At 45.2% G+C, this 25,177-nt stretch overlaps 2 protein-coding genes across 2 annotated transcripts in view; one reads left to right on the forward strand and one right to left on the reverse strand.

Moving 5' to 3' along the window:
* Positions 1 to 2,154: 2,154 nt before the first annotated feature.
* Positions 2,155 to 25,177, forward strand: part of LOC109882871 (coiled-coil domain-containing protein 146) — a 51,616-nt gene continuing 28,593 nt past the window's right edge. The window contains exons 1-8 of the mRNA XM_031815502.1: positions 2,155 to 2,316; positions 4,232 to 4,400; positions 15,186 to 15,268; positions 17,860 to 18,069; positions 20,546 to 20,603; positions 21,172 to 21,348; positions 21,938 to 22,011; positions 22,326 to 22,553. Coding sequence (XP_031671362.1) covers positions 4,239 to 4,400; positions 15,186 to 15,268; positions 17,860 to 18,069; positions 20,546 to 20,603; positions 21,172 to 21,348; positions 21,938 to 22,011; positions 22,326 to 22,553 — 992 coding nt within the window. The 5' untranslated portion in view covers positions 2,155 to 2,316; positions 4,232 to 4,238. The remainder of the gene's footprint in view (positions 2,317 to 4,231; positions 4,401 to 15,185; positions 15,269 to 17,859; positions 18,070 to 20,545; positions 20,604 to 21,171; positions 21,349 to 21,937; positions 22,012 to 22,325; positions 22,554 to 25,177) is intronic.
* On the reverse strand, positions 6,284 to 11,921 carry LOC116360598 (fibroleukin-like). Its single transcript, XM_031815512.1, has 3 exons — positions 11,009 to 11,921; positions 7,978 to 8,177; positions 6,284 to 7,601 (listed from the first exon to the last, which is right to left on the reverse strand). The coding sequence occupies exons 1-3, from the start codon at positions 11,754 to 11,756 to the stop codon at positions 7,095 to 7,097; spliced, it is 1,455 nt and encodes a 484-aa protein (XP_031671372.1). The 5' UTR covers positions 11,757 to 11,921; the 3' UTR covers positions 6,284 to 7,094.

Below are 25,177 nucleotides of genomic sequence, written 5' to 3' on the forward strand. Positions count from 1 at the left end.
GTTCAGCACTATTCTGTGAACAAGCCCTGTTCAGCACTATTCTAAGAACAAGCCCTGTTCAGCACTATTCTAAGAACAAGCCCTGTTCAGCACTATTCTAAGAACAAGCCCTGTTCAGCACTATTCTAAGAACAAGCCCTGTTCAGCACTATTCTAAGAACAAGCCCTGTTCAGCACTATTCTAAGAACAAGCCCTGTTCAGCACTATTCTAAGAACAAGCCCTGTTCAGCACTATTCTAAGAACAAATATTAGACCTACTAGAAACAGAGTGCTCTCTGGAAGTCATGAGAAGAAAACACACTTTACTATGGCACTCAGAAGGAACAAGTGTGTATGACTTCACTGACTACTAAGGAGGACACTAAAACCACTAAAGAGCCCTAAAGACAGGCTGGATGGTCAGAACAGGTCGAGACACATCCTATGCACAAAGTTAGACTGAAAACCTACTCAGAAGATTAAGCTAAATATGTCTGTATGGAATGGTGCACATTCCCTCATCTTTAATGGCTATTGTTTACCTGTTGTGTTTACTGAATACAGCACAGAACGTTGTTTTCCTGCGCTGCTACATTATTAGGAGTTAGTAACACACATAACTCAATGAAGTACTATTGTTGACAGTTTACCATGATGGAATGTGAATTGATTGTCCTAATTTAGCTGCATGCCCTCATGCATTTGAAATTCTGAGTTAAACACAAATCTAAAAATAATTTCTGAGAAGTGCATGAACTTGTTTTACTTGCCAAAATGATCATTCTCTTGAAGGGCATATTGTTATAGAAAACAAAAACCTGGGCAGGTTCCAGAAATCAGTCCAGAAATGTGATGGAAGTTAAGGTCAATGCTGGGAGCGAACCCTCTACTGGACCAGAAATGACCAGATCAGTGATTCAACGTTCTTATGAGATACAACGTTCTTATGAACTATAAATGGGCCGTGAAAAACCTCAACATCTGAGCCAAAGGTCAACCATCTGATACTGTCTCAAAGAACCTACTACAGTAGTCACAGGACAGAGGATGAAGTCTATCTATGAACATTTATGTCCAGTACAGGGCCACTATAAAAGTCTCTCCCAAAATGAGAATCCTGCTTCACGGGACCTACCAAATCCTACTACCCCTTTAACACACACACACACACACACACACACACACACACACACACACACACACACACACACACACACACACACACACACACACACACACACACACACACACACACACACACACCACAAGCACCATCTGGAGTGTTTAACAAACATTTTGATGTGTTGAACCAGAAGGCTGTTATGAATCTTTTCTATGTGATTTAAGATTGAAGAACAGTGAATGGACCCAGATGAATTTGCATAGATGACATATAAAACAAGGAGAGGAATCAAGACTATATTTGGATCCAGGGGGAAGAACAATGGTCTTAAATGTTTTTCCAGTTTCTCCTGAGTTGAGAGGGTGACGTCACCAAGTGACAATTGAGAGAAGGGAACCCTTCAGCTGTTCTGGGCCTGTCCTCATAAAGAGTCACGGTGTAGGAGTACTGATCTAGGATAAAAGTTGCCTTTTAGATCATAATGAATATGATTATATAGACAGGGGGACCTGATCTTAGATCAGGAGTCCTACTCTGAGACGCTCTCTGAATACAGGCCCTGGTCTAAACTCCAGAATGACAATCCTTAGAGTTATTTCCTGTGTATGTATATGCCTCCTACAGAGGATGCCTCCAGGACAGGGGTTGGTTGGCTTGGTTCAAATGACGAGCAGTCCTTGATGATGCTCTCACTACACGATGTCTTTGCCCTGTCTGCGGACTGCGGGACACAAAGATTACCACAGTTCAGCTTGTAGAGAAAATTCTCTGTACTCATGATAATGAATCCTTGGCGCCCTCTGCTGGAATTTAGCTGTCTGTTTGCGCCTGCAAGCATGCGATTCAATATGATCAATACATTTTTCTAATCGACTAGAATAAACACAGTGCGTGCACTGTTTTAATTCAATAATTCAAATATAGCTCGTATTTAACGTGTCTTATTGCCTCTTTGCTGTTTTTAAAAGTTTAAAAACTGTTTTTTCAGTCTTGCTGAAAAGGATGTTGGGATATCGTTGTTATGGCAACGTTTTCAAGGCATTCAACAAAACAGAGAGGCTGAGATTTACTGAAGCATTTTGTTGTTTAGCTAGCTAGCTACCAACAACATTTACAAATAGCTCTACTTCCCAGAGCTAACTTTTATGGCATAATGCTGGATCATTATTTTGACAAACTTGGAGTCACAGGTGAATAAAGGGACTGTTACAGGTAAGAATAACAGAGTGTAATTGTAACAGTTAACGTCAGCTACCTATAGGTATTTCTTCTTTCCCCAGTTAGTTTACACGAGCCTGGTCAAATAGTTGTAACTAGTAGTTAACCTATAGCAGTTTTGAGTAGGAAGCGAATTTTTCGGTTCTGTTTAGCTAAAATGATTCATTCGTATCATCTAAATCCAATGCCCTCTAGCTGGTAACGGTATGTCACAGATAGAACACATGCAAATGAACACAAACAGCGATGCGCGTCTATGAAAAATGAGTTAGGAGTGGAAAAGGTTCATTTGGAGCCCTGAACACAGGCCTAGTCTCCAGTTGAAACGGGTTCAATAGCCTTTCTACCAGTATTGATTGTATACTTCTAAGGCCTAACAATTCGGCAAAAATGTGTTGATTCACGTTAGTTGACACTCAACCAAATGTTAATCAAACTAGACATTGAACTGACTGACACCTGTGCTCAGTGGGAAATAAGAGAGGATAGTGACTTGACTTACTGTAAGAGGCCCACTGGGCCAGCAGCCATGGTTTAGAGGGGTCCAGCAAAGCAGCTGGGTTTAGTATGTTCTGTAGGTTCCAGAACACTGGGTTGTGTCCCAAATGGCATCCTATTCCCTATAGTGGACTACGTTTGACCAGGACCAATGCGTCCCATATGGGGCCTGATCAAATGTACTACACTATAGGGAATAGGGTGCCATTTGGGACACATTCTAGGTCAAAGACTGGAGCTGGAGGCTATGAGGGCTGCAGCAGTCTGTCTTTCATCAGTGTAATGTAGAGTGGATAGAATACACAAGGCTATGATTTTGTATATTCCTGTAAATACTTTGCAAAGTGTTAAGGGTTGCGTCAATTGAATCTGGTATCAGGATAAGTATGACGCTGAGTCATCGATTGTATACTATGTACTTTTTATTAGCTAAGCAATAAGTGGTAAATGCAATTTTCGTATATACAGGCTCTCTGTCCCACCTCGCAGGGCAAACAGAGAACTGACTTGTTCCTGACAAAGATATTATAATATACCCTGATGACAGTAGTTCCTGCTTCCGAGCCGGCCTGTCAGAGTAGAGACTGGGTGTGGTTTAAACTCACTCAGCCTATCGTTGATTGTTGGTCGCCCGAGCTGGTCCCAGCCCCCTAGACGCTTCAGCGGTCAGTCGTTGTAGTTGTGTAGAGTATCTATGCGCCCATGCTCGATCCAGTTATCTCACACCTGGCTCCTGTTATCTAACAAAAGACTGTTTGTTCTCGCAACACTACGTTCTGAATGTGCTGTCTTCATGTTATTCGGTATTTTTCCATCATGAGAAAGGCCCATGGCCCTGAAACTGTTAACAATGTCTCAAGTCAGCTATGTTGCATAACACATACATCCACATAAGCCAACAGCAGATAATATTCAATCACATATATGGTAACGGTCTATAGTGCATAACACAGAATCCTCACAAAAGCCAATAAATGTAAAATAATCTTGTAAATGACTAGTAGTTACGAAATTGTCTAGTGCTCTTCTTCTTTAGAAGATCATGAAAATGCTGACTAATCCTGTCTGTCTGCTGTCTCTGGCTGTCTGTCTGCTATCTTCTCCCTGCTGTCTCTGTCTGTCTGCTGTCTCCGTCTGTCTGCTGTCTCTGTATGTCGGCTGTCTCTGGCTGTCTGCTGTCTCTGTCTGTCTGCTGTCTCTGTCTGTCTGCTGTCTCTGTCTGTCTGCTGTCTCTGTCTGTCGGCTGTCTCTGGCTGTCTGCTGTCTCTGTCTGTCTGCTGTCTCTGTCTGTCTGCTGTCTCTGTCTGACTGTCTGTCTGTCTGTCATGCGTGTCTGTCTGCTGTCTCTGCCTGCGTGCGTCTGCGTGTCTGTCTGCGTGCGTGTCTGTCTGTCTGCGTGTGTGTGTGACAGGGCCACTATGAGCCAAGCTGGGGAGCAGACCAACCCACCCAGTGGAGGAGGTGAGGAGGAGACTACTCCTTTATCAGCCCTGGCTCCTGATGCTGCCCTACAGGAGGAGAGCCTGGCCCTGGGCCCCACTCACGTCTCTGTCAGTCCAGCCTTCCAGTGCTTAGACCAGGTAACACATACTCTTTTCACACTACTGAGACAAACCGAGCCGAGCTGACCCCTACTGGGCTGACCTAGTTATTCATCCACCATAGTTGCTAGAACTCTGTCACCATGACCAGTTGAAACCAGAGGTCTCTTCACAGTCCCCAGGTCCAGAACAGAGGCTGAGAAACACACAATATTAAATAGAGCCATGACTACATGGAACTCTCTGCCTCCCCAGATAACACTTTACGGCATGACACGGACTGTGAAGAAACACTGATATTTTGATGCATTTTGCATTGTAATATGTAGTGTATTATGCATTGTATTATGTATTGTATTATATATTGTATTATGTATTGTATTATATATTGTATTGTATTATGTATTGTATTATATATTGTATTATGTATTGTATTATGTATTGTATTATATATTGTATTATGTATTGTATTATATATTGTATTGTATTATGTATTGTATTATATATTGTATTATGTATTGTATTATGTATTGTATTATATATTGTATTATGTATTGTATTATATATTGTATTATGTATTGTATTATGTATTGTATTATGTATTGTATTATGTATTGTATTATATATTGTATTATGTATTGTATTATATATTGTATTATGTATTGTATTATATATTGTATTATGTATTGTATTATATATTGTATTATATATTGTATTGTGTATTGTATTGTATTATATATTGTATTATGTATTGTATTATATATTGTATTGTGTATTGTATTGTATTATATATTGTATTATATATTGTATTATGTATTGTATTATATATTGTATTATATTTTGTATTATGTATTGTATTATGTATTGTATTATATATTGTATTATGTATTGTGTATTGTATTATGTATTGTATTATATATTGTATGATGTATTGTATTATGTATTGTATTATATATTGTATTATGTATTGTATTATGTATTGTATTGTGTATTGTATTGTATTATGTATTGTATTATATATTGTATTATGTATTGTATTGTGTATTGTATTATGTATTATGTATTGTATTATGTATTGTATTATATATTGTATTATGTATTGTGTATTGTATTATATATTGTATTATATATTGTATTATGTATTGTATTATGTATTGTATTATGTATTGTATTATATATTGTATTGTGTATTGTATTATATATTGTAATACGTATTGTATTATATATTGTATTATGTATTGTATTATGTATTGTGTATTGTATTATATATTGTATTGTATTATATATTGTATTATGTATTGTATTATGTATTGTATTATGTATTGTGTATTGTATTATGTATTGTATTGTATTATATATTGTAATATGTATTGTATTATGTATTGTATTATATATTGTATTATATATTGTATTGTGTATTGTATAGGTCAGGTCTATTTGCCTGCTGATGGTTGACAGATATAGGCTGGGTCAGGTCTATTTGCCTGCTGATGGTTGACAGATATAGGCTGGGTCAGGTCTATTTGCCTGCTGATGGTTGACAGATATAGGCCGGGTCAGGGCTATTTGCCTGCTGATGGTTGACAGATATAGGCTGGGTCAGGTCTATTTGCCTGCTGATGGTTGACAGATATAGGCTGGGTCAGGGCTATTTGCCTGCTGATGGTTGACAGATATAGGCTGGGTCAGGGCTATTTGCCTGCTGATGGTTGACAGATATAGGCCGGGTCAGGTCTATTTGCCTGCTGATGGTTGACAGATATAGGCCGGGTCAGGGCTATTTGCCTGCTGATGGTTGACAGATATAGGCCGGGTCAGGTCTATTTGCCTGCTGATGGTTGACAGATATAGGCCGGGTCAGGGCTATTTGCCTGCTGTGTTTCATGTGGGATATGGATAACAAAACATTCAGTACTCAGTGCAAATCTGTAAAAAGTTTATTCATGTTTTTATATAAAAAGTAAATACTTTTTTGAATAGGACAATAGAAGGTGAACGAAAAACGTCTAGTGTACATACAGTTCTATACATCAAGCTACATAATCAATTATTCTATTCAAATATACCTACACTTTAAACCTTTTCATACAAGTCGAAATACTCCATGTTTTAGTTTTAAACTTCTCTGTGGTCAACTTCTCAACCCCAATACAATACTTTTTGGGCTACTCATCTTAGGCAATCACTGTGTACTGCATGAACATACAGTCCATATATTAGTTATACAAAAGCTATCATACTTTCAAAAATAAATACTGTACATTTCCTCCTTGAACTTGCGGCCTTTAGTTTCCATGCTGCTTAGCCTGTCTAGATGAGGATGCAATGCAATGACATAACGCTAGGTGGCAGTATTATACAGACAATGGAATTACAGATGTCTGGAAACAGTTGCGGTGCCTGCAGTCAACCAATGTAATTATTCTGCAGAAAGCAAACATATCTGACTCCATTTTGTTGCTGTTGTTAGTTCAGTGGCACATGGTCCATAGTATGTTGTTTGACCGATAGCCAGACATTTCCTATGACTGTGATATCATACGTTTGTCTTCGGTGGAGACTTTTCCAACCTTTTGAAGATTTCATTGCTGTTTTATTCCCGGGAACCCAGGTGTCTCAGACTGTCTCTGAACCGTGTGGTTAAACTTGACAGTGGGAGGCAGAAAGGTCAAAGAAGCAGAAAGTCAAGAAGAAAAAAGTATTTCTGATGTTTCCGGTTGTTTCCGTTCTCCTTTACGGAGCGTAGTTCTTCGGCCGTATCATCATTTTGACCGTCTTGAAGGCCTGCCTGTAGTTGGTGGGGTATGCTTCACTAGACATGTTGTGCCATGTTCCCCAGAAGATGCCGTTCCTCACGCCCTTGTATCTCTTGTGGTAGTATTTCCCATTGAGATTGGCTGACATGCAGGCGTCAAACCACCACCCAGAGCTGTAGTACGCGCCGCAGTTCCCTGACGGGTACATGTCGTTGTCCCTGTCTGGCGTGGTGAAGAACTTCTGGTCGTGGTTGAAGTGCTTGTTCATGTGCAGCGCGTTGCCGGCCGTGCCACTGTACCCGCTGATGGAGAGGCGATACCTCAGGAACTCGTTGGCCACGTAGAACTGGTCGAACTTGGCATACTCCCGCACCCCTTGGAAGTCCTCCAGTTCGATGCGCAGAACCATGTCCTTGGCCTTGGTCAGGAGGTGGATGCGGTCGTTGCCCAACCAGAACTCTCCCCGGGGGTCACCAAATCCCGTCTAGAGAGAGAGAGACAGAGAGAGAGAGAGAGAGAGAGGGCAAGGGCAGGGGGAGAGAGAGAGAGAGAGAGAGAGAGAGACAGACAGACAGACAGACAGACAGACAGACAGACAGACAGACAGAGAGAGAGAGGGCAAGGGCAGGGGAGAGAGAGAGAAAAAGGTAAAGGTCTGTGTCAGAGGAGTCAAATCTGTCCCAAATGGCACCCTATTCCCTACATAGTGCCTGATCAAAGGTAGTGCACTATATAGGGAATAGGGTGACATTTGTGACACATCCTCATGTTTTCCCTGATTCTCACAGGGCAGAAGGCCATTACATGGAATGTTACTGACCACGGTCTGTCACAGAGTTTTGTCAAATGGGTTTATTAACCTTGTACTCAGCCCAGGAGCGGTTGAAGCTGACGGTGCCATTGAGGCGCTGCTGCACCAGGGTCCAGCCGCCGCCGAACGACTCCATGTCGCAGTAGACCTGGAACGTGCCGTTCTTGGGGTCTGGCGTGACCTGGTAGACTCCGTTCCTCCTCTCCTTTAGCATGTTGTAGTCAGAGCAGTCCTTGGGAGCGATGATGACTGTTGTGAGAGAGAGAGAGAGACAGAGAGACAGGGCAGGGGGAGGGAGAGAGACAGAGAGAGACAGGGCAGGGGGATGGAGAGAGAGAGAGAGACAGAGAGACAGGGCAGGGGGAGAGAGAGAGAGGCAACGGTCAGTGTCCGAGGAGTAAAGAAAACACTGTTTCCCTCAAAGCACAAAACTCTCACAACCCAGCAGGCCATTGCATGGAATGTTCCTGACTTCCAGCCCCAGAATGTTCCTGACTTCCAGAGCTGACTGAGTGAGTTGAGCCACGGCCGTCACTGTGTTCATATAAGGGGAGGACAGCCTTGTCAAAACGTGGGAACGTGTCACATGGGATTAACCTGCTGGAGAGCCTGCCAGTCCCCACTCTGTGTGTGTGATGATAATGCATCCTGACAGACACTTCTGGAGCTTAGAGACCCTGAGTTTTGGAAAGTGACGCCAGTCGACTGCTCAGGATAGGAGCCTAGGAAGCATGAGAGAGGACTTGAGCAGAGAACAGAAGAGGACAGAGCAGAGCACAGAAGAGCAGGCTGTTTGTGCGTGTGTGTGAGTGTGTGTGTCTCCGTATCTCCCCCTGTGGGTAGTACTCCTATCAAAGTCTGCCCATATGTGATAGTATTAGTGGTTCTCAGAATATGGGCGCCAGGCTGTGACTGACCCAAATATAACAGTCCGTCAGACAGATGGACAGACAGCCATGCAGACTGATAAAGGGGATTGACAGCAACAGAAGAGCAGCTGTATTATCAAGGAAGTATGCAGAGACATAAAACCCTCATCTGGAAGTAACATGGTCCCAGTGAAAAGCTTGTGCATTCTCACATTACAGGCAAACAGTTCCTTTCATTCCTACAGAAAAAGGCTTGGGACATTAGATGAAGCTTAAAAGTCTTTATAAATGAATCGAGAACATGATTCAGTTAAATGATCCAAAGGTAGACTCCCTCGATGTATGTCCGCGAACACCTTCAAATCCAATCAGAGATAGGAAGCACACTGTTTAGTTTAACTCTGAATTAGGGCTTAATGATCTGTTACAGAGCTGAGATTGTGAGATGTCTGACTGCTGACGTTCTGTTGTCGTTGAGCCGACAGAGAGTTTCCCATATCAAGTAGAAAGAAGGCTGTGTCAACAACAGAACACAAGCACTACTGCACTTTGATACTGGATGCTCCCCACTCTTACTGGAAACACTTTATATTGCCTGTTTCTCCATAATCTTTACATGAATCACTTCTGACATTATCTTGTCAAGCTATCCAGAGTCATTTGCAGAGCTCTTATACGAAACATGACAGATTAATCTAAGACAAGTACTTCTACATAGTGTTCTGATCTCACCATGACCAACTGTCGGAATGCAACACATTGCATCATCTTGTTGGCAAGTGTAATAAAGGAGGTAGCTGTTTACACCATGACCGCATGTTAACACTGTCCCAATGTTCACACTGAAATGACCTCACGTTAACACTGTCACAATGTTCACACTGAAATGACCGCACGTTAACACTGTCCCAATGTTCACACTGAAATGACCGCATGTTAACACTGTCCCAATGTTCACACTGAAATGACCGCACGTTAACACTGTCCTAATGTTCACACTGAAATGACCGCACGTTAACACTGTCCCAATGTTCACACTGAAATGACCGCACGTTAACACTGTCCCAATGTTCACACTGAAATGACCGCACGTTAACACTGTCCCAATGTTCACACTGAAATGACCGCACGTTAACACTGTCCCAATGTTCACACTGAAATGACCGCACGTTAACACTGTCCCAATGTTCACACTGAAATGACCGCACGTTAACACTGTCCCAATGTTCACACTGAAATGACCGCACGTTAACACTGTGTAACACACACTCAAAATATCAGAATATCAGAATATCAGATTATCCCACACTCAGATTATCAGAATATCTCACACTCAGATTATCCCAATGAGTTTTGAAAGATAAAGTGTGAGGAAACAATGTAATTCCCTTGTACAGTAGCAGTGTTAGTTTAGGACCATGCATAAATAAAGGGTGATGATCTGGAGTTAAACCTGCAATTCTCCTTTTGATACAGCAGAGTACTCACACTCAGTACAGAGGGCTGGCATACTGTACACTACTGCATGCAGTGCATGAAAGCCTGGTTTTATAATAAGACTCTCTGGCTGATGCTTAGAGGAGAACAATAGGTTAGCAATAACAAGAGACTAGAGGAGCTTCTATAAGAGAACAGGGGGGCTATTGTCAATAACACTTACACTGAGGGGAGTTCTGCACTTTACAGGGGGGCTATTGTCAATAACACTTACACTGAGGGGAGTTCTGCACTTTACAGGGGGGCTATTGTCAATAACACTTACACTGAGGGGAGTTCTGCACTTTACAGGGGGGCTATTGTCAATAACACTTACACTGAGGGGAGTTCTGCACTTTACAGGGGGGCTATTGTCAATAACACTTACACTGAGGGGAGTTCTGCACTTTACAGGGGGGCTATTGTCAATAACACTTACACTGAGGGGAGTTCTGCACTTTACAGGGGGGCTATTGTCAATAACACTTACACTGAGGGGAGTTCTGCACTTTACAGGGGGGCTATTGTCAATAACACTTACACTGAGGGGAGTTCTGCACTTTACAGGGGGGCTATTGTCAATAACACTTACACTGAGGGGAGTTCTGCACTTTACAAAAAATGATAGTTTAGTAATAACAGAGCGTTTTGGAAATCACTTAAAGGTTATACAGAATTTTCCTGTCAAATTGTCAAGAACCTATTTGGTTAATGAAAGAGAGTAAATAGACGTACACTGAGGAGAGGGCTGGACGGCACACTGGTGGTTACAGTTGTTACTGAGCTTGTTGATCACTCCAGTGATGTTCTCCACCTTGCTGTCCACGATGGCCTCCACGTTCCTCATGTTGATCAGGCTTAGTTCCTCTAGACGGCCCTGCAGAGCCGTGATCTGTCCCCGTGCGTTACGCAGGCTGTTGGACATCTTGTTCATCTTCACCTGCATCTCAAACACAGAACCGCCGGTAGAGACGGTGCCTTTGCCAGTACCAGAACCGGTGCCAATGCCATCCCCATCAGGCCCTGTGTTGGTTCCCCCGTCTCCTCGTTCCTCCTTACTGGTGCTAGACTGTATTTCCAGAAACCCTGGTCCCGTACCGGGACCCCCTGCTGCCTCCCCGCTGTCCCTCTGCAGGCTCTGGTCAGCCTGCTGCCGGCACTCCTGACAGTCCCTCTTCAGCCGGTTCACCGTCTCCTTCAGGCTCTGCAGCTCCTTCATGGTCTTCTCCAGCATCCTGAACTGCTTGGGCAGCTGGATGGTCAATGGAGGCAGGGTGATCTGGTAGGGGCAGTCGTCCTCTTCTCCACACTGGCCAGAAGGCTTCATCCTCACAGGGCAGCCCCCTGAAACCTCTCCTGTAGCAGCCTTATCCTGGACCTTATCCCATCTCTGGGCTCTGTCTCCTGGCTCTGCTGCGGAGCTCCATGGGACTGCCAGCAGAAGAGTGGTGGAGGCCACAACACACAGCACGAACAGCCTCATGGTGTGTGTTTTGACTGAGTGTGTGTGCGTGCGTGTGAGTGAGTGAGTGAGTGAGTGTGTGTTTCTCAGCTACGCAGTCACGAGAGAGCGAGAGCAGCGTGAGAGAGCAGCCTGCAGGAGAGTGAGCGCAGGAGACTGCCTCCTGCCTGAGATAGTTGTGTCATTAATATCAGGGGAGAGAGGGAGGGAGGGGTGGGAGGGGCTGTGTTGCGTAATTCCACCACTCCATACCAGCAGCAAAGTCAACCATTTAAAGAGAGAGTAGGAAGGCAGAGTTCTGACTGAGCTGCAGTCCTTTAGAAATCAGCCCATTTCCCTGAACAGACAAGTGAGTCAGTACAATGGAATTAACATTCTCTCCTGAGTCAGTACAAAGGAATTAAGATTCTCTCCTGAGTCAGTACAATGGAAGTGAGTCAGTACAATGGAATTAAGATTCTCTCCTGTAGGTTTTCCCCCTCTTGTTGTTTTGCTGTTTTGTGTTCTTGGATATTTATCCTGAACTAGGACACTAAGCCCTTTATGAAGTGGTAGAAGTGGTCGGTTTGAGGGTCTTAGAGGGTTGATACTAGAATCACCTGAACAGAGAGAAAGGCTATGGTCCTACAGTGCACTTGTTTCATCTCCAAACTCCAATCTCAGTGTTGCTGTGGATCAACACCAATGTGTCTCTTTCCTTCTTAACTCTGGTCTCGTTGCCATGACAGTTTTAGATTCAATGTATGAATATGACATCACCACAACTCTAATGTCTGAGAAAGGCTCATTTGTATACGGAGCATCTTCTCTCTGCCACGAGGAGTTGTTCACTTTTCCTACTGATGGCCTTTGTGGTGGGTTGTGGGATTCCTGTAAAGTGGGCTATAGCTCTTCACAGGCTGGAAGTCATTCACACTATATTACTCCACAGTAAGGTGTTTCCTTCAGGATTAGTCATATTGAAAGTGATGCAATATTTGCAATTCAAACCCTCTATTGAAACTCACGTTATACACCTTAGTTTTGGGTCAAAGGTGAGATGACTGTAGAGCCCTGAAAGATAAACAGAACAGCTCAAATCCTGTAGCAGGCTGAAACTGGCAGTGCCACAGGGCTCTGTGTGGTGGCGGTCATGGGTCAACGTCAGCCATCTTGTGATCAGGAAGTATTGTCCCTCTGAGCCAGACGGGCTACACATTAACGAGTCCTCCTCACCTGCAGGAAAAGAACTTGACTTTACGAATAAAGTAACTGTTATTGTTATTCCTACCATATCTATGGAATAGTTTACTGTCCATGACTCATCCTTATGAACATTGTAAGTGCCTGGAACTCTATATAACTGATGTGGTAACTGTTTTTGTTGTTGTTGTGAATTGAAACTCTTCGACTATCCATTCCTTTAAGTGGCTCCCAGCCACTGAACGAGAAACTGTCTTTATTTTTTTACATTTTTTTTCCCTATGTGTGTCTCTACACCTGTAGTCCTATGTGTGTCTCTACACCTGTAGTCCTATGTGTGTCTCTACACCTGTAGTCCTATGTGTGTCTCTACACCTGTAGTCCTATGTGTGTCTCTACACCTGTAGTCCTATGTGTGTCTCTACACCTGTAGTCCTATGTGTGTCTCTACACCTGTAGTCCTATGTGTGTCTCTACACCTGTAGTCCTATGTGTGTCTCTATACCTGTAGTCCTATGTGTGTCTCTATACCTGTAGTCCTATGTGTGTCTCTATACCTGTAGTCCTATGTGTGTCTCTATACCTGTAGTCCTATGTGTGTCTCTATACCTGTAGTCCTATGTGTGTCTCTATACCTGTAGTCCTATGTGTGTCTCTATACCTGTAGTCCTATGTGTGTCTCTATACCTGTAGTCCTATGTGTGTCTCTATACCTGTAGTCCTATGTGTGTCTCTACACCTGTAGTCCTATGTGTGTCTCTACACCTGTAGTCCTATGTGTGTCTCTACACCTGTAGTCCTATGTGTGTCTCTATACCTGTAGTCCTATGTGTGTCTCTATACCTGTAGTCCTATGTGTGTCTCTACACCTGTAGTCCTATGTGTGTCTCTATACCTGTAGTCCTATGTGTGTCTCTACACCTGTAGTCCTATGTGTGTCTCTACACCTGTAGTCCTATGTGTGTCTCTATACCTGTAGTCCTATGTGTGTCTCTACACCTGTAGTCCTATGTGTGTCTCTATACCTGTAGTCCTATGTGTGTCTCTACACCTGTAGTCCTATGTGTGTCTCTACACCTGTAGTCCTATGTGTGTCTCTATACCTGTAGTCCTATGTGTGTCTCTATACCTGTAGTCCTATGTGTGTCTCTATACCTGTAGTCCTATGTGTGTCTCTACACCTGTAGTCCTATGTGTGTCTCTATACCTGTAGTCCTATGTGTGTCTCTACACCTGTAGTCCTATGTGTGTCTCTACACCTGTATGACTGTGTGCAACCAGCCCCAGATCAACAATACATTATTCTATACCTTCGTTATTCTCCATGTTCCTTTTAAGACATGGGGTTTTCCAGTAAACCTGCAGCACTCTGATGAACTCTAATGAGATGCATCCAAAGGTATCAGTTGTTTTCTGCCAGCTGTAGCTCCCCGGTGAGAGGAAGTCATTATAACGTTTCACAGTGTGGTAGTTCACTCTGATCTAAGACAATCACCTAAAACATCAGTGATGCACACATGTGTTGGCTGTTTGATGTGTCTTTCATCATTCCAACCATCACAGCCTGGCTCTGTGAAGATCAGCCTGGCTCTGTGAAGATCAGCCTGGCTCTGTGAAGATCAGCCTGGCTCTGTGAACATCAGCCTGGCTCTGTGAAAATCAGCCTGGCTCTGTGAAGATCAGCCTGGCTCTGTGAAGATCAGCCTGGCTCTGTGAACATCAGCCTGGCTCTGTGAAGATCAGCCTGGCTCTGTGAAGATCAGCCTGGCTCTGTGAAGATCAGCCTGGCTCTGTGAAGATCAGCCTGGCTCTGTGAAGATCAGCCTGGCTCTGTGAACATCAGCCTGGCTCTGTGAACATCAGCCTGGCTCTGTGAACATCAGCCTGGCTCTGTGAACATCAGCCTGGCTCTGTGAAGATCAGCTGGATAAAGAGTTTTCTCGCTGAATAGCAACTGAATTGCGTTTAGGGATGTGGAGTTCTGTTTTTGTTCCTTTGTAGTTGAAGCAAACACAGATGTTCTGTAGCGTTGGCACGGTGATAAACACTAGAGAGGTGGGGGGGGGTTGGGTGTGTGTGTAAACAACAGACCTGTTTACATCCACTGGAACCATCTAATCTGTGTCGTTGAGCTTTTATTTGACATGTGCAAGGAGAGCTAATCGCTCTGTGGTCAGATGGAGAGACATGGATGGCTTCCCAGATGCTGATTCTGGTCCACGGCTTTAGGCAGATGATTATTGAAAGAAGGATTTTGTTCTCTCGTAGCTGTTCTCTACTGGGAAGATCAGCGGGACCAAAGCAGCGAAGCTCAAAGCCAGTTTCAGCCTGCTCCATGACACCTTGAAAAGGTAAGTGATCTCATCTCTCCCTGTCCATAGACGCTCCTTACATGTTTACATGGATAACACAAGCCACTCTGTATGAGGACTGGACTGGACCTGTGCCATATTATTGACCCATTGACCTGTTTAAAATGACCCATCAGTACCTGTTTAAAATGACCCATCATTACCTGTTTAAAATTACCCATCAGTACCTGTTTAACATGACCCATCAGTACCTGTTTAAAATGACCCATCAGTACCTGTTTAAAATGACCCATCAGTACCTGTTTAACTTGACCCATCAGTACCTGTTTAACATGACCCATCAGTACCTGTTTAAAATGACCCATCAGTACCTGTTTAACATGACCCATCAGTACCTGTTTAAAATGACCCATCAGTACCTGTTTAACATGACCCATCAGTACCTGTTTAAAATGACCCATCAGTACCTGTTTAAAATGACCCATCAGTACCTGTTTAACATGACCCATCAGTACATGTTTAACATGACCCATCAGTACATGTTTAACATGACCCATCAGTACCTGTTTAAAATGACCCATCAGTACCTGTTTAAAATGACCCATCAGTACCTGTTTAACTTGACCCATCAGTACCTGTTTAACATGACCCATCAGTACCTGTTTAAAATGACCCATCAGTACCTGTTTAACATGACCCATCAGTACCTGTTTAAAATGACCCATCAGTACCTGTTTAAAATGACCCATCAGTACCAGTTTAAAATGACCCATCAGTACCTGTTTAACATGACCCATCAGTACCTGTTTAACATGACCCATCAGTACATGTTTAACATGACCCATCAGTACATGTTTAACATGACCCATCAGTACCTGTTTAACATGACCCATCAGTACCTGTATACCCTGAGTATAAAAAACATTATGAACATGATATTGTTTCCATGACAGACTGAACAGGTGAATTCAGGTGAAAGATATGATCCCTCATTGATGTTACCTGTTAAATCCACTTCAATCAGTGTAGATGGAGGGGAGGTGACAGTTAAAAGAAGGAGTGTTAAGCCTTGAGACAGTTGAGACATGGATTGTGTCTGTGTGGGTAAGACAAAATAAGTGCCTTTGAACAGGGTCTGGTAGTAGGTACCAGGAGGACCTGTTTGTGTTAAGAACTGCAACGCTACTGGGTTTTTCAACAGTTTCCTGTGTGTATCAAGAATGGTCCACCACCCAAAGGACATCCAGCCAATTTGACACAACTGTAGGAAGCATTGGAGTCAACATGAGCCAGCCTCCCTGTGGAACTCTTTAGACCCCTTGTAGAGTCCACGCCCGACACATTGAGGCTGTTCTGAGGGCAAAAGAGGCTGAAACTCAATATTGGGAAGGTGTTCTTATTGTTTTGTAGACTCAGTGTATAACTACCCTTGGACGCCCAGTTGATGTGAAAGTCTGTGACAGAGGCTGGTCCCTACCAGCATCTGTGTCTGTGTGCCACTAGGACCTGTGTGATTCCCCTCCTACCTGAGGGTGATGAGCTGAGCCAGCTGACCACATCTCTGCCCTGTCATATGACCCATAAGTACCTGTGTCTGTCTGTGACTCCCATCACCCCACCCCAGCTCTCAGCAGTCAGAGATCTGTCTGTGTCTGTCTGTGACTCCCATCTCCACACCCCAGCTCTTAGCAGTCAGAGATCTGTCTGTGTCTGTCTGTGACTCCCATCTCCCCACCCCAGCTCTCAGCAGTCAGAGATCTGTCTGTGTCTGTCTGTGACTCCCATCTCCCCACCCCAGCTCTCAGCAGTCAGAGATCTGTCTGTGTCTGTGACTCCCATCTCCACACCCCAGCTCTCAGCAGTCAGAGATCTGTCTGTGTCTGTCTGTGACTCCCATCTCCCCACCCCAGCTCTCAGCAGTCAGAGATCTGTCTGTGTCTGTCTGTGACTCCCATCTCCCCACCCCAGCTCTCAGCAGTCAGAGATCTGTCTGTGTCTGTGACTCCCATCTCCACACCCCAGCTCTCAGCAGTCAGAGATCTGTCTGTGTCTGTCTGTGACTCCCATCTCCCCACCCCAGCTCTCAGCAGTCAGAGATCTGTCTGTGTCTGTCTGTGACTCCCATCTCCCCACCCCAGCTCTCAGCAGTCAGATATCTGTCTGTGACTCCCATCTTCCCACCCCAGCTCTCAGCAGTCAGATATCTGTCTGTGACTCCCATCTCCCCACCTCAGCTCTCAGCAGTCAGAGATCTGTCTGTGTCTGTCTGTGACTCCCATCTCCACACCCCAGCTCTCAGCAGTCAGAGATCTGTCTGTGACTCCCATCACCCCACCCCAGCTCTCAGCAGTCAGAGATCTGTCTGTGTCTGTCTGTGACTCCCATCTCCCCACCCCAGCTCTCAGCAGTCAGAGATCTGTCTGTGTCTGTCTGTGACTCCCATCACCCCACCCCAGCTCTCAGCAGTCAGAGATCTGTCTGTGTCTGTCTGTGACTCCCATCTCCCCACCCCAGCTCTCAGCAGTCAGAGATCTGTCTGTGTCTGTCTGTGACTCCCATCACCCCACCCCAGCTCTCAGCAGTCAGAGATCTGTCTGTGTCTGTCTGTGACTCCCATCTCCACACCCCAGCTCTCAGCAGTCAGAGATCCGGCTGCTGCAGGAGGCCAAGCAGTTCAGAGCAGAGCTGGAGCGCCAGCAGAGAGATCTGGAGACGGCTGAGCAGTTCCCTGAGGGGCCGGAGACAGAGGTCAGCCGTATGAGACAGCAGCTCCTCAAGTTCCACAACGACCTGCGACAGGCAGAGGAGAGGGACTACCAGATGAACTACCAGCTAGAGTGGTGAGGACACACACACTGACTAGAGCCTAGCGTAGAGAGATTGTCTGTCTGTCTGTCTGTCTGTGTGTGTGTGTGTGTGTGTGTCTCTGTGTGTGTGTGTCTGTGTGTGTGTGTGTGTGTCTGTGTGTGTGTGTGTGTGTGTGTGTGTGTGTGTGTGTGTGTGTGTGTGTGTGTGTGTGTGTGTGTGTGTGTCTGTGTGTCTATCTGTCTGTGTGTCTATCTGTCTGTGTGTCTGTGTGTCTATCTGTCTTTGTGTCTATCTGTCTGTGTGTCTGTGTGTTTATCTGTCTGTGTGTCTATCTGTCTGTGTGTCTGTGTGTCTATCTCTCTGTGTGTCTATCTGTCTGTGTGTCTGTGTGTCTATCTATCTGTGTGTCTATCTGTCTGTGTCTGTGTCTGTCTCTGTCTGAGGTTAAGGTTATGCCCAGCTCTTGAGCCATTTTAGTCCAGTCGGTCCTGGAAGTGGTATGTGCGGCATGTAGTGTAGGGGTAAGATCGTTGGGCCAGTAACTGAAAGGTCACTAGTTCCAATCCCTTAGCGACAAAGTGAAAAATCTGCCATTGTGCCCTTGACAAGGCACTTAACCCTAATTGCTCCAAGGTTGCTGTTGATAATGGCTGACCCTGGCTGTGACCTCAGTCTCTGAGGGTGTCTCAGGGGGATATGCAATAAACACATTTCCATTTCACACACGCGTATAATGAAACAGGACAAATATAACCCACCAAATGATTCATTATTATTAGGTGTGCCTCTGGCTCTAGCCAGCTGTGTCACTAGTCTTCTCCACTTGTTCTCAACAACACTCCTGTCCTTGTGTCCGAAAGGTTAAGCACGCCTCCGAAACACAGCGCGGAAAAGAACGCCGCTGTCCTCTCTCTGCACAACACACACAGTTAGAAAGGCCACGGAGAGGCCATTGGAACATTGCTTAGCAACTGATGAAACATGTTTGTGTAAAAAACAAGAAAGAGAACATGAAAGGAAAGGTCTCTTCATCAGTCATTTAATCAGCAAGGACTACGGCTATGGCTGTCCCAAATGGCACCCTATTCTCTATATAATGCACTACATTAGACCAGGGACCATAGGGCTCTGGTCAAAAGTAGTGCACTACATAGAGATTAGGGTACCATTTGAGACGTACACTATGATTCACCAGGGATGGGGCCTAGAACACATTGTTCCTGAAGATATGACCTTCCTATCTGTGGGTAAATTCTATTCACATTATTCCTGAAGATATGACCTTCCTATCTGTGGGTAAATGATATTCACATTATTCCTGAAGATATGACCTTCCTATCTGTGGGTAAATGATATTCACATTATTCCTGAAGATATGACCTTCCTATCTGTGGGTAAATGATATTCACATTATTCCTGAAGATATGACCTTCCTATCTGTGGGTAAATGTTGTTCCTATTGTTAAGATGAGAAGGCCTACAGCAGTAATTGAAATATGAGGCTAAATGAAAACCATTGCTTACATTGCATTCTGACTAGATGTTGTAATGAACTCGGCTGTCTCTTGTTGTATATTATCTTGTGGATGCGTATAGCTCTGACAGTTCGTTTGGCAGCCTCCTCTCTTCCTCTGGTGAACTACCCTCCATACGACAGACAGATGCTCACTGGGACGATATGTCTTCAGATGTGCAATGTTAAGCCCTTGATCACAAGCCAGACAGATAAACAGGAATTCAACTGTCAGTCATTTTAGCTTCAAATGCAGTATTTACAGATGACCAGGAAGCAACACAAGTGCTGTGCAAGTAGCCTGGAGGGCTGTCTATCCACCCAGCAATTTCTCCCTGAGGATATTTTAGAAGTGTCAGGAATTTAACATCTACCGCTGGACTTAAATACCTGAACCCTGTCAACAGTTGAACTCAGTTGAACCTTTCACATAGTAACAACCACTGACTAACCACTGTTTCACTCAGATGTTGCCAAGAAACGCTCAGAATTTGACCAACACTTTTCTGAAAGCAATACATATTTTCAGTATGGCTACATTATGGCTACTATATTTCCCTGCCTGTTTTTATCAACTGAGTTACAGTAGAACCCTGGTCGTCTGTCCTCCACCACTGTGTCAGGGGGTTGAGCCGAGGCCGAGGCAAGGTTACTTGAGCATATTGCACAGCCACTTGTTTCTTAAGCTTGGCGTCAACGTTGGTCCCTTTTTCATCTTCTCTGTATTTCTGAGAATTTATGTTCAAGTTCCTTCCTCTTGTTCCTTCCTCTAAATTAGGGGTGTCGACATCGTTCCACGGAGGTCCTAGTGTCTGTGGGTTTTAGGTTTTCCTTTTCAATTAAGACCTAGACAACCAGGTAAAGGGGAGTTCCTTAGTCATTAGTGACCTTAATTCATCTGTCAAACACAAGTGAAGAGTGAAAGCCTGCAGACACTCGGCCCTCCGTGGAAGGAGTCTGACACGTGCTGTAAATGATGCCGTGTCTGTTTACAGTCTCACAGAAGAGAAGCTTTGCCTGGAGAAAGAGTATGAGTCTCAACCCAAACCAGTTGTAAGTATCTCAGTGCAACAGTCACAGATTTATCTCCCGTTGATAGTCATTCACATGATCTGTCCCATCATACACCACAGCATGATCCCTCATTTAGAAGCAGAGAAATGACACACACAGTGAGAGGACAGAGAAACAGACGGTGTCTTTGCTGCGAGGCATCCTTGTCCAAATGCTTGATTGATGAGGCTGGCTTCTTGACGGTTCAGTCTCCTCGTTGTCACTGGGTTGTGGTACCATACATGGTTCTGTGTCTACCACTAAGAGAGGCCCGATCATTGATCTAATGATATTAGACATTAATGAACTTGTTATTACAGTTGGTTTGGTTACAGTTAAATAGTAGTTACATTTTAACACCCAGTACAGCTACACTATAATCACATGGATGTATATAATCAGACTCCCAGGAAAGTCACGACCCAGCTATTACCTTTGATATCCCCTTCAAATAGCTGGCACAGTACTGTGTGTGTGTCCATGATTTGCACTTGCATGAATGTGTATTTGTGTCAATGTTGATGTATTTTGTATGTCCCACAAGCCATTGCTCCTGGTGTGTCCTCAGGAGCTGGAGAAGCGTGCGAAGGCCCTGAAGGACAGCAGTGAGGAGCTGAGGAAGGAGGTGTCTCAGAGGAGACAGGAGATACACAGCCTGTTGGAGGACATGGAGGCCAGACACAAACTGATGACCAGGGAGCAGAGAGAACTGGACCACAAGAAGGACAGCATAGTAAACAACCAGGTGACAGGTTGGAGAGGGCAGAGGGAGGGCATAGGGAGGGCATAGGGAGGGCAGAGTGAGGGTAGAGGGAGGGTAGAGGGAGGGCATAGGGAGGCAGAGGGAGGGCAGAGGGTGGTAGAGGGAGGCAGAGGGTGGGCAGGGGGTGGTAGAGGGAGGGCAGAGGGAGGGCAGGGGGTGGTAGAGGGAGGCAGAGGGAGGGCAGGGGGTGGTAGAGGGAGGGCAGGGGGAGGGCAGGGGGTGGTAGAGGGTGGGCAGAGGGAGGGCAGGGGGTGGCAGAGGGAGGCAGAGGGTGGGCAGGGGGTGGTAGAGGGAGGGCAGAGGGAGGCAGAGTGAGGGCAGAGTGAGGGCAGAGGGAGGGTAGAGGGAGGCAGAGGGAGGGCAGAGTGAGGGCAGAGGGAGGGCAGAGGGAAGGCAGAGGGAGGGCAGAGAGTGGTAGAGGGGTGGTAGAGGGGTGTTAGAGAGTGGTAGAGGGTCAGTCTTGTGTTTAAAACAACATAGAGAAGGGCATTATCTAAAACCATTGAAGTAGAAGAGCTCATTAGTCTTCCTATAATGTCCTTCTCTACGGCGTGTTGTCTTTTGTCACCAGGCTGAGTTGGCCCAGCTTCTGCCTGTGCCTGGCCAGTTGGGGAAGGAGATTGAGAGGATCAACAGGAAAAAGATGTACGTAAGATGTGGCTGGCTATGAATTCATGTATTGGTGATGTGCTATACATAACCTTCATAACTAACTCTGTAGCTATCAAAGCAGGAAGTAAGGCCATGTTCATGAGTCATGGAAGGGAGACTCCCAACGTAAACCTTGAACCAGTCCACAGTTTTTTGGGGCACCTACCAAGAGTAAACGGCTAACCCTACAGACCAATGTCTCTGTCAAAACTGTCTGGAATGACGTCTTTGCAGGCTGTTTTGCTCGCTGGGTTAAGCCTACAGTCTACCAGCCTGGTGTCATGTATGTCTTCCTCTGTGGTGGCCAGGGAGGTTGAGAAAAGTAAGGCGGCCCTAGACGAGCAGCTGTCTGAGGTGGCGGCTCTGCAGAAGATGACGGAGGCCCGCTGTCGCTCCCTGGAGGAGGAGAAGAGGGAGGTGAGGAGGCAGGTGGAGGGGCGCAGGGCACACCTGGAGGCTGCCGAGAGGGAACACAGCATGCTGCAGAAAGAGCAGGAGATGACCAAGGAGAAGGAGGTCATTATGATGGGACAGAGGTACAGGACTGGCTGCAGACAATGTCCATGTATCTAGAGCAGCATCTGTATGCAGCGATAGTACATACAGTTGAAGTGGGAAGTTTACATGCACCGTAGCCAGATACATTTAAACTCAGTTTTTCACAATTCCTGACATTTAATCCTAGTAAAAAAAATCCTGTCTTAGGTCAGTTAGGATCACCACTTTATTTGAAGAATGTGAAATATCAGAATAATATAATTATTATTATAATTATTATTTATTTCAGCTTTTATTTCTTTCATCACATTCCCAGTGGGTCAGAAGTTTACATACACTCAATTAGTATTTGGTAGCATTGCCTTTAAATTGTTTAACTTGGGTCAAACGTTTGGGGTAGCCTTCCACCAGCTTCCCACAATAATTTGGGTGAATTTTGGCCCATTCCTCCTGACAGAGCTGGTGTAACTGAGTCAGGTTTGTAGGCCTCCTTGCTCGCACACGCTTTTTCAGTTCTGCCCACACATTTTCTATAGGATTGAGGTCAGGGCTTTGTGATGGCCACTCCAATACCTTGACTTTGTTGTCCTTAAGCCATGTTGCCTCAACTTTGGAAGTATGCTTGGGGTCATTGTCCATTTGGAAGACCCATTTGCGACCAAGCTTTAACTTCCTGACTGATGTCTTGAGATGTTGCTTCAAAATATCCACATCATTTTCTTCCCTCATGATGCCATCTATTTTGTGAAGTGCACCAGCCCCTCCTGCAGCAAAGCACCCCCACAACATGATGCTGCCACCCCCATGCTTCACGGTTGGAATGGTGTTCTTCGGCTTGCAAGCCTCCCCCTTTTTCCTCCAAACATAACAATGGTCATTATGGCCAAACAGTTCTATTTTTGTTTCATCAGACCAGAGGACATTTCTCCAAAATGTACGATCTTCTTCCCCATGTGCAGTTGCAAACCGTCGTCTGGCTTTTTTATGGCGGTTTTGGAGCAGTGGCTTCTTCCTCGCTGAGCAGCCTTTCAGGTTATGTCGATATAGGACTCGATTTACTGTGGATATAGATACTTTTGTACCTGTTTCCTCCAGCATCTTCACAAGGTCTTTTGCTGTTGTTCTGGGATTGATTTGCACTTTTCGCACCAAAGTACGTTCATCTCTAGTAGACATAACGCGGTATGATGGCTGCATGGTCCCATGGTGTTAATACTTGCGTACGTACTATTGTTTGTACAGATGAACGTGGTGCCTTCAGGCATTTGGAAATTGCTCTTGTGGTGGTCTGCCATTTTTTTTTTTCTGCGGTCTTGGCTTATTTCTTTTGATTTTGCCATGATGTCAAGCAAAGAGGCACTGAGTTTGAAGGTAGACCTTGAAATACATCCACAGGTACACCACCAATTGACTCAAATTATGTTAATTAGCCTATCAGAAGCTTCGAAAGCCATGACATCATTTTCTGGAATTTTCCAAACTGTTCAAAGGCACAGTCAACTTAGTGTATGTAATCTTCTGACCCCCTAGAATTGTGATACAGTGAATTATAAGTGAAATAGTCTGTCTGTAAACAATTGTTGGAAAAATGACTGTCCTAACTGACTTGCCAAAACTATAGTTTGTCAACAAGAAATTTGTTGATATCGAGTCACCAAGGCGAGACCCAAATGCAGACACAGAGGGCAGATGGTTGGAGTCTTACAATGTTTATTAATCCAAAGGGGTAGGCAAGAGAATGGTCGAGGACAGGCAAAAGGTCAAAACCAGATCAGAGTCCAAACAGGCTCGCAGGCACAATGGTCAGGCAGGCGGGTACAGAGTCCAGACAGGCTCGAGGTCAGGGCAGGCACAATGGTCAGGCAGGCTCGAGGTCAGGTCAGGCAGGCTCGAGGTCAGGGCAGGCACAATGGTCAGGCAGGCTCGAGGTCAGGGCAGGCACAATGGTCAGGCAGGCGGGTACAGAGTCCAGACAGGATCGAGGTCAGGGCAGGCACAATGGTCAGGCAGGCGGGTACAGAGTCCAGACAGGATCGAGGTCAGGGCAGGCACAATGGTCAGGCAGGCGGGTACAGAGTCCAGACAGGCTCGAGGTCAGGGCAGGCACAATGGTCAGGCAGGTGGGTACAGAGTCCAGACAGGATCGAGGTCAGGGCAGGCACAATGGTCAGACAGGCTCGAGGTCAGGGCAGGCACAATGGTCAGGCAGGCGGGTACAGAGTCCAGACAGGCTCGAGGTCAGGGCAGGCACAATGGTCAGGCAGGCTCGAGGTCAGGGCAGGCACAATGGTCAGGCAGGCGGGTACAGAGTCCAGAACAGGCTCGAGGTCAGGGCAGGCACAATGGTCAGGCAGGCTCGAGGTCAGGGCAGGCACAATGGTCAGACAGGCGGGTACAGAGTCCAGAACAGGCAAGGGTCAAAACAGGGAGGACTAGAAAAAGGAGAATGCAAAAAGCAGGAGAACGGGAAAACCGCTGCTTGACTTGGAAACATACAAGACGAACTGGCACAAAGAGACAGGAAACACAGGGATAAATACAGTGGCACAGAGAGACAGGAAACACAGGGATAAATACACTGGCACAGAGAGACAGGAAACAGAGGGATAAATACACTGGCACAGAGAGACAGGAAACAGAGGGATAAATACACTGGCACAGA

This window comes from Oncorhynchus kisutch, unplaced genomic scaffold, assembly GCF_002021735.2.
Source record: "Oncorhynchus kisutch isolate 150728-3 unplaced genomic scaffold, Okis_V2 Okis09a-Okis19a_hom, whole genome shotgun sequence".
NCBI classification, from domain to species: domain Eukaryota; kingdom Metazoa; phylum Chordata; class Actinopteri; order Salmoniformes; family Salmonidae; genus Oncorhynchus; species Oncorhynchus kisutch.

Coding starts and splice junctions, on each gene's coding strand:
- LOC116360598 (XM_031815512.1), bottom strand. CDS start 11,756: ATGAGGCTGTTCGTGCTGTGTGTTGTGGCCTCCACCACTCTTCTGCTG. Junction 8,178..11,008: donor CGTCCAGCCCTCTCCTCAGT/GTACGTCTATTT, acceptor CTCTCACAACAG/TCATCATCGCTCCCAAGGAC. Junction 7,602..7,977: donor GCTCCTGGGCTGAGTACAAG/GTTAATAAACCC, acceptor CTCTCTCTCTAG/ACGGGATTTGGTGACCCCCG.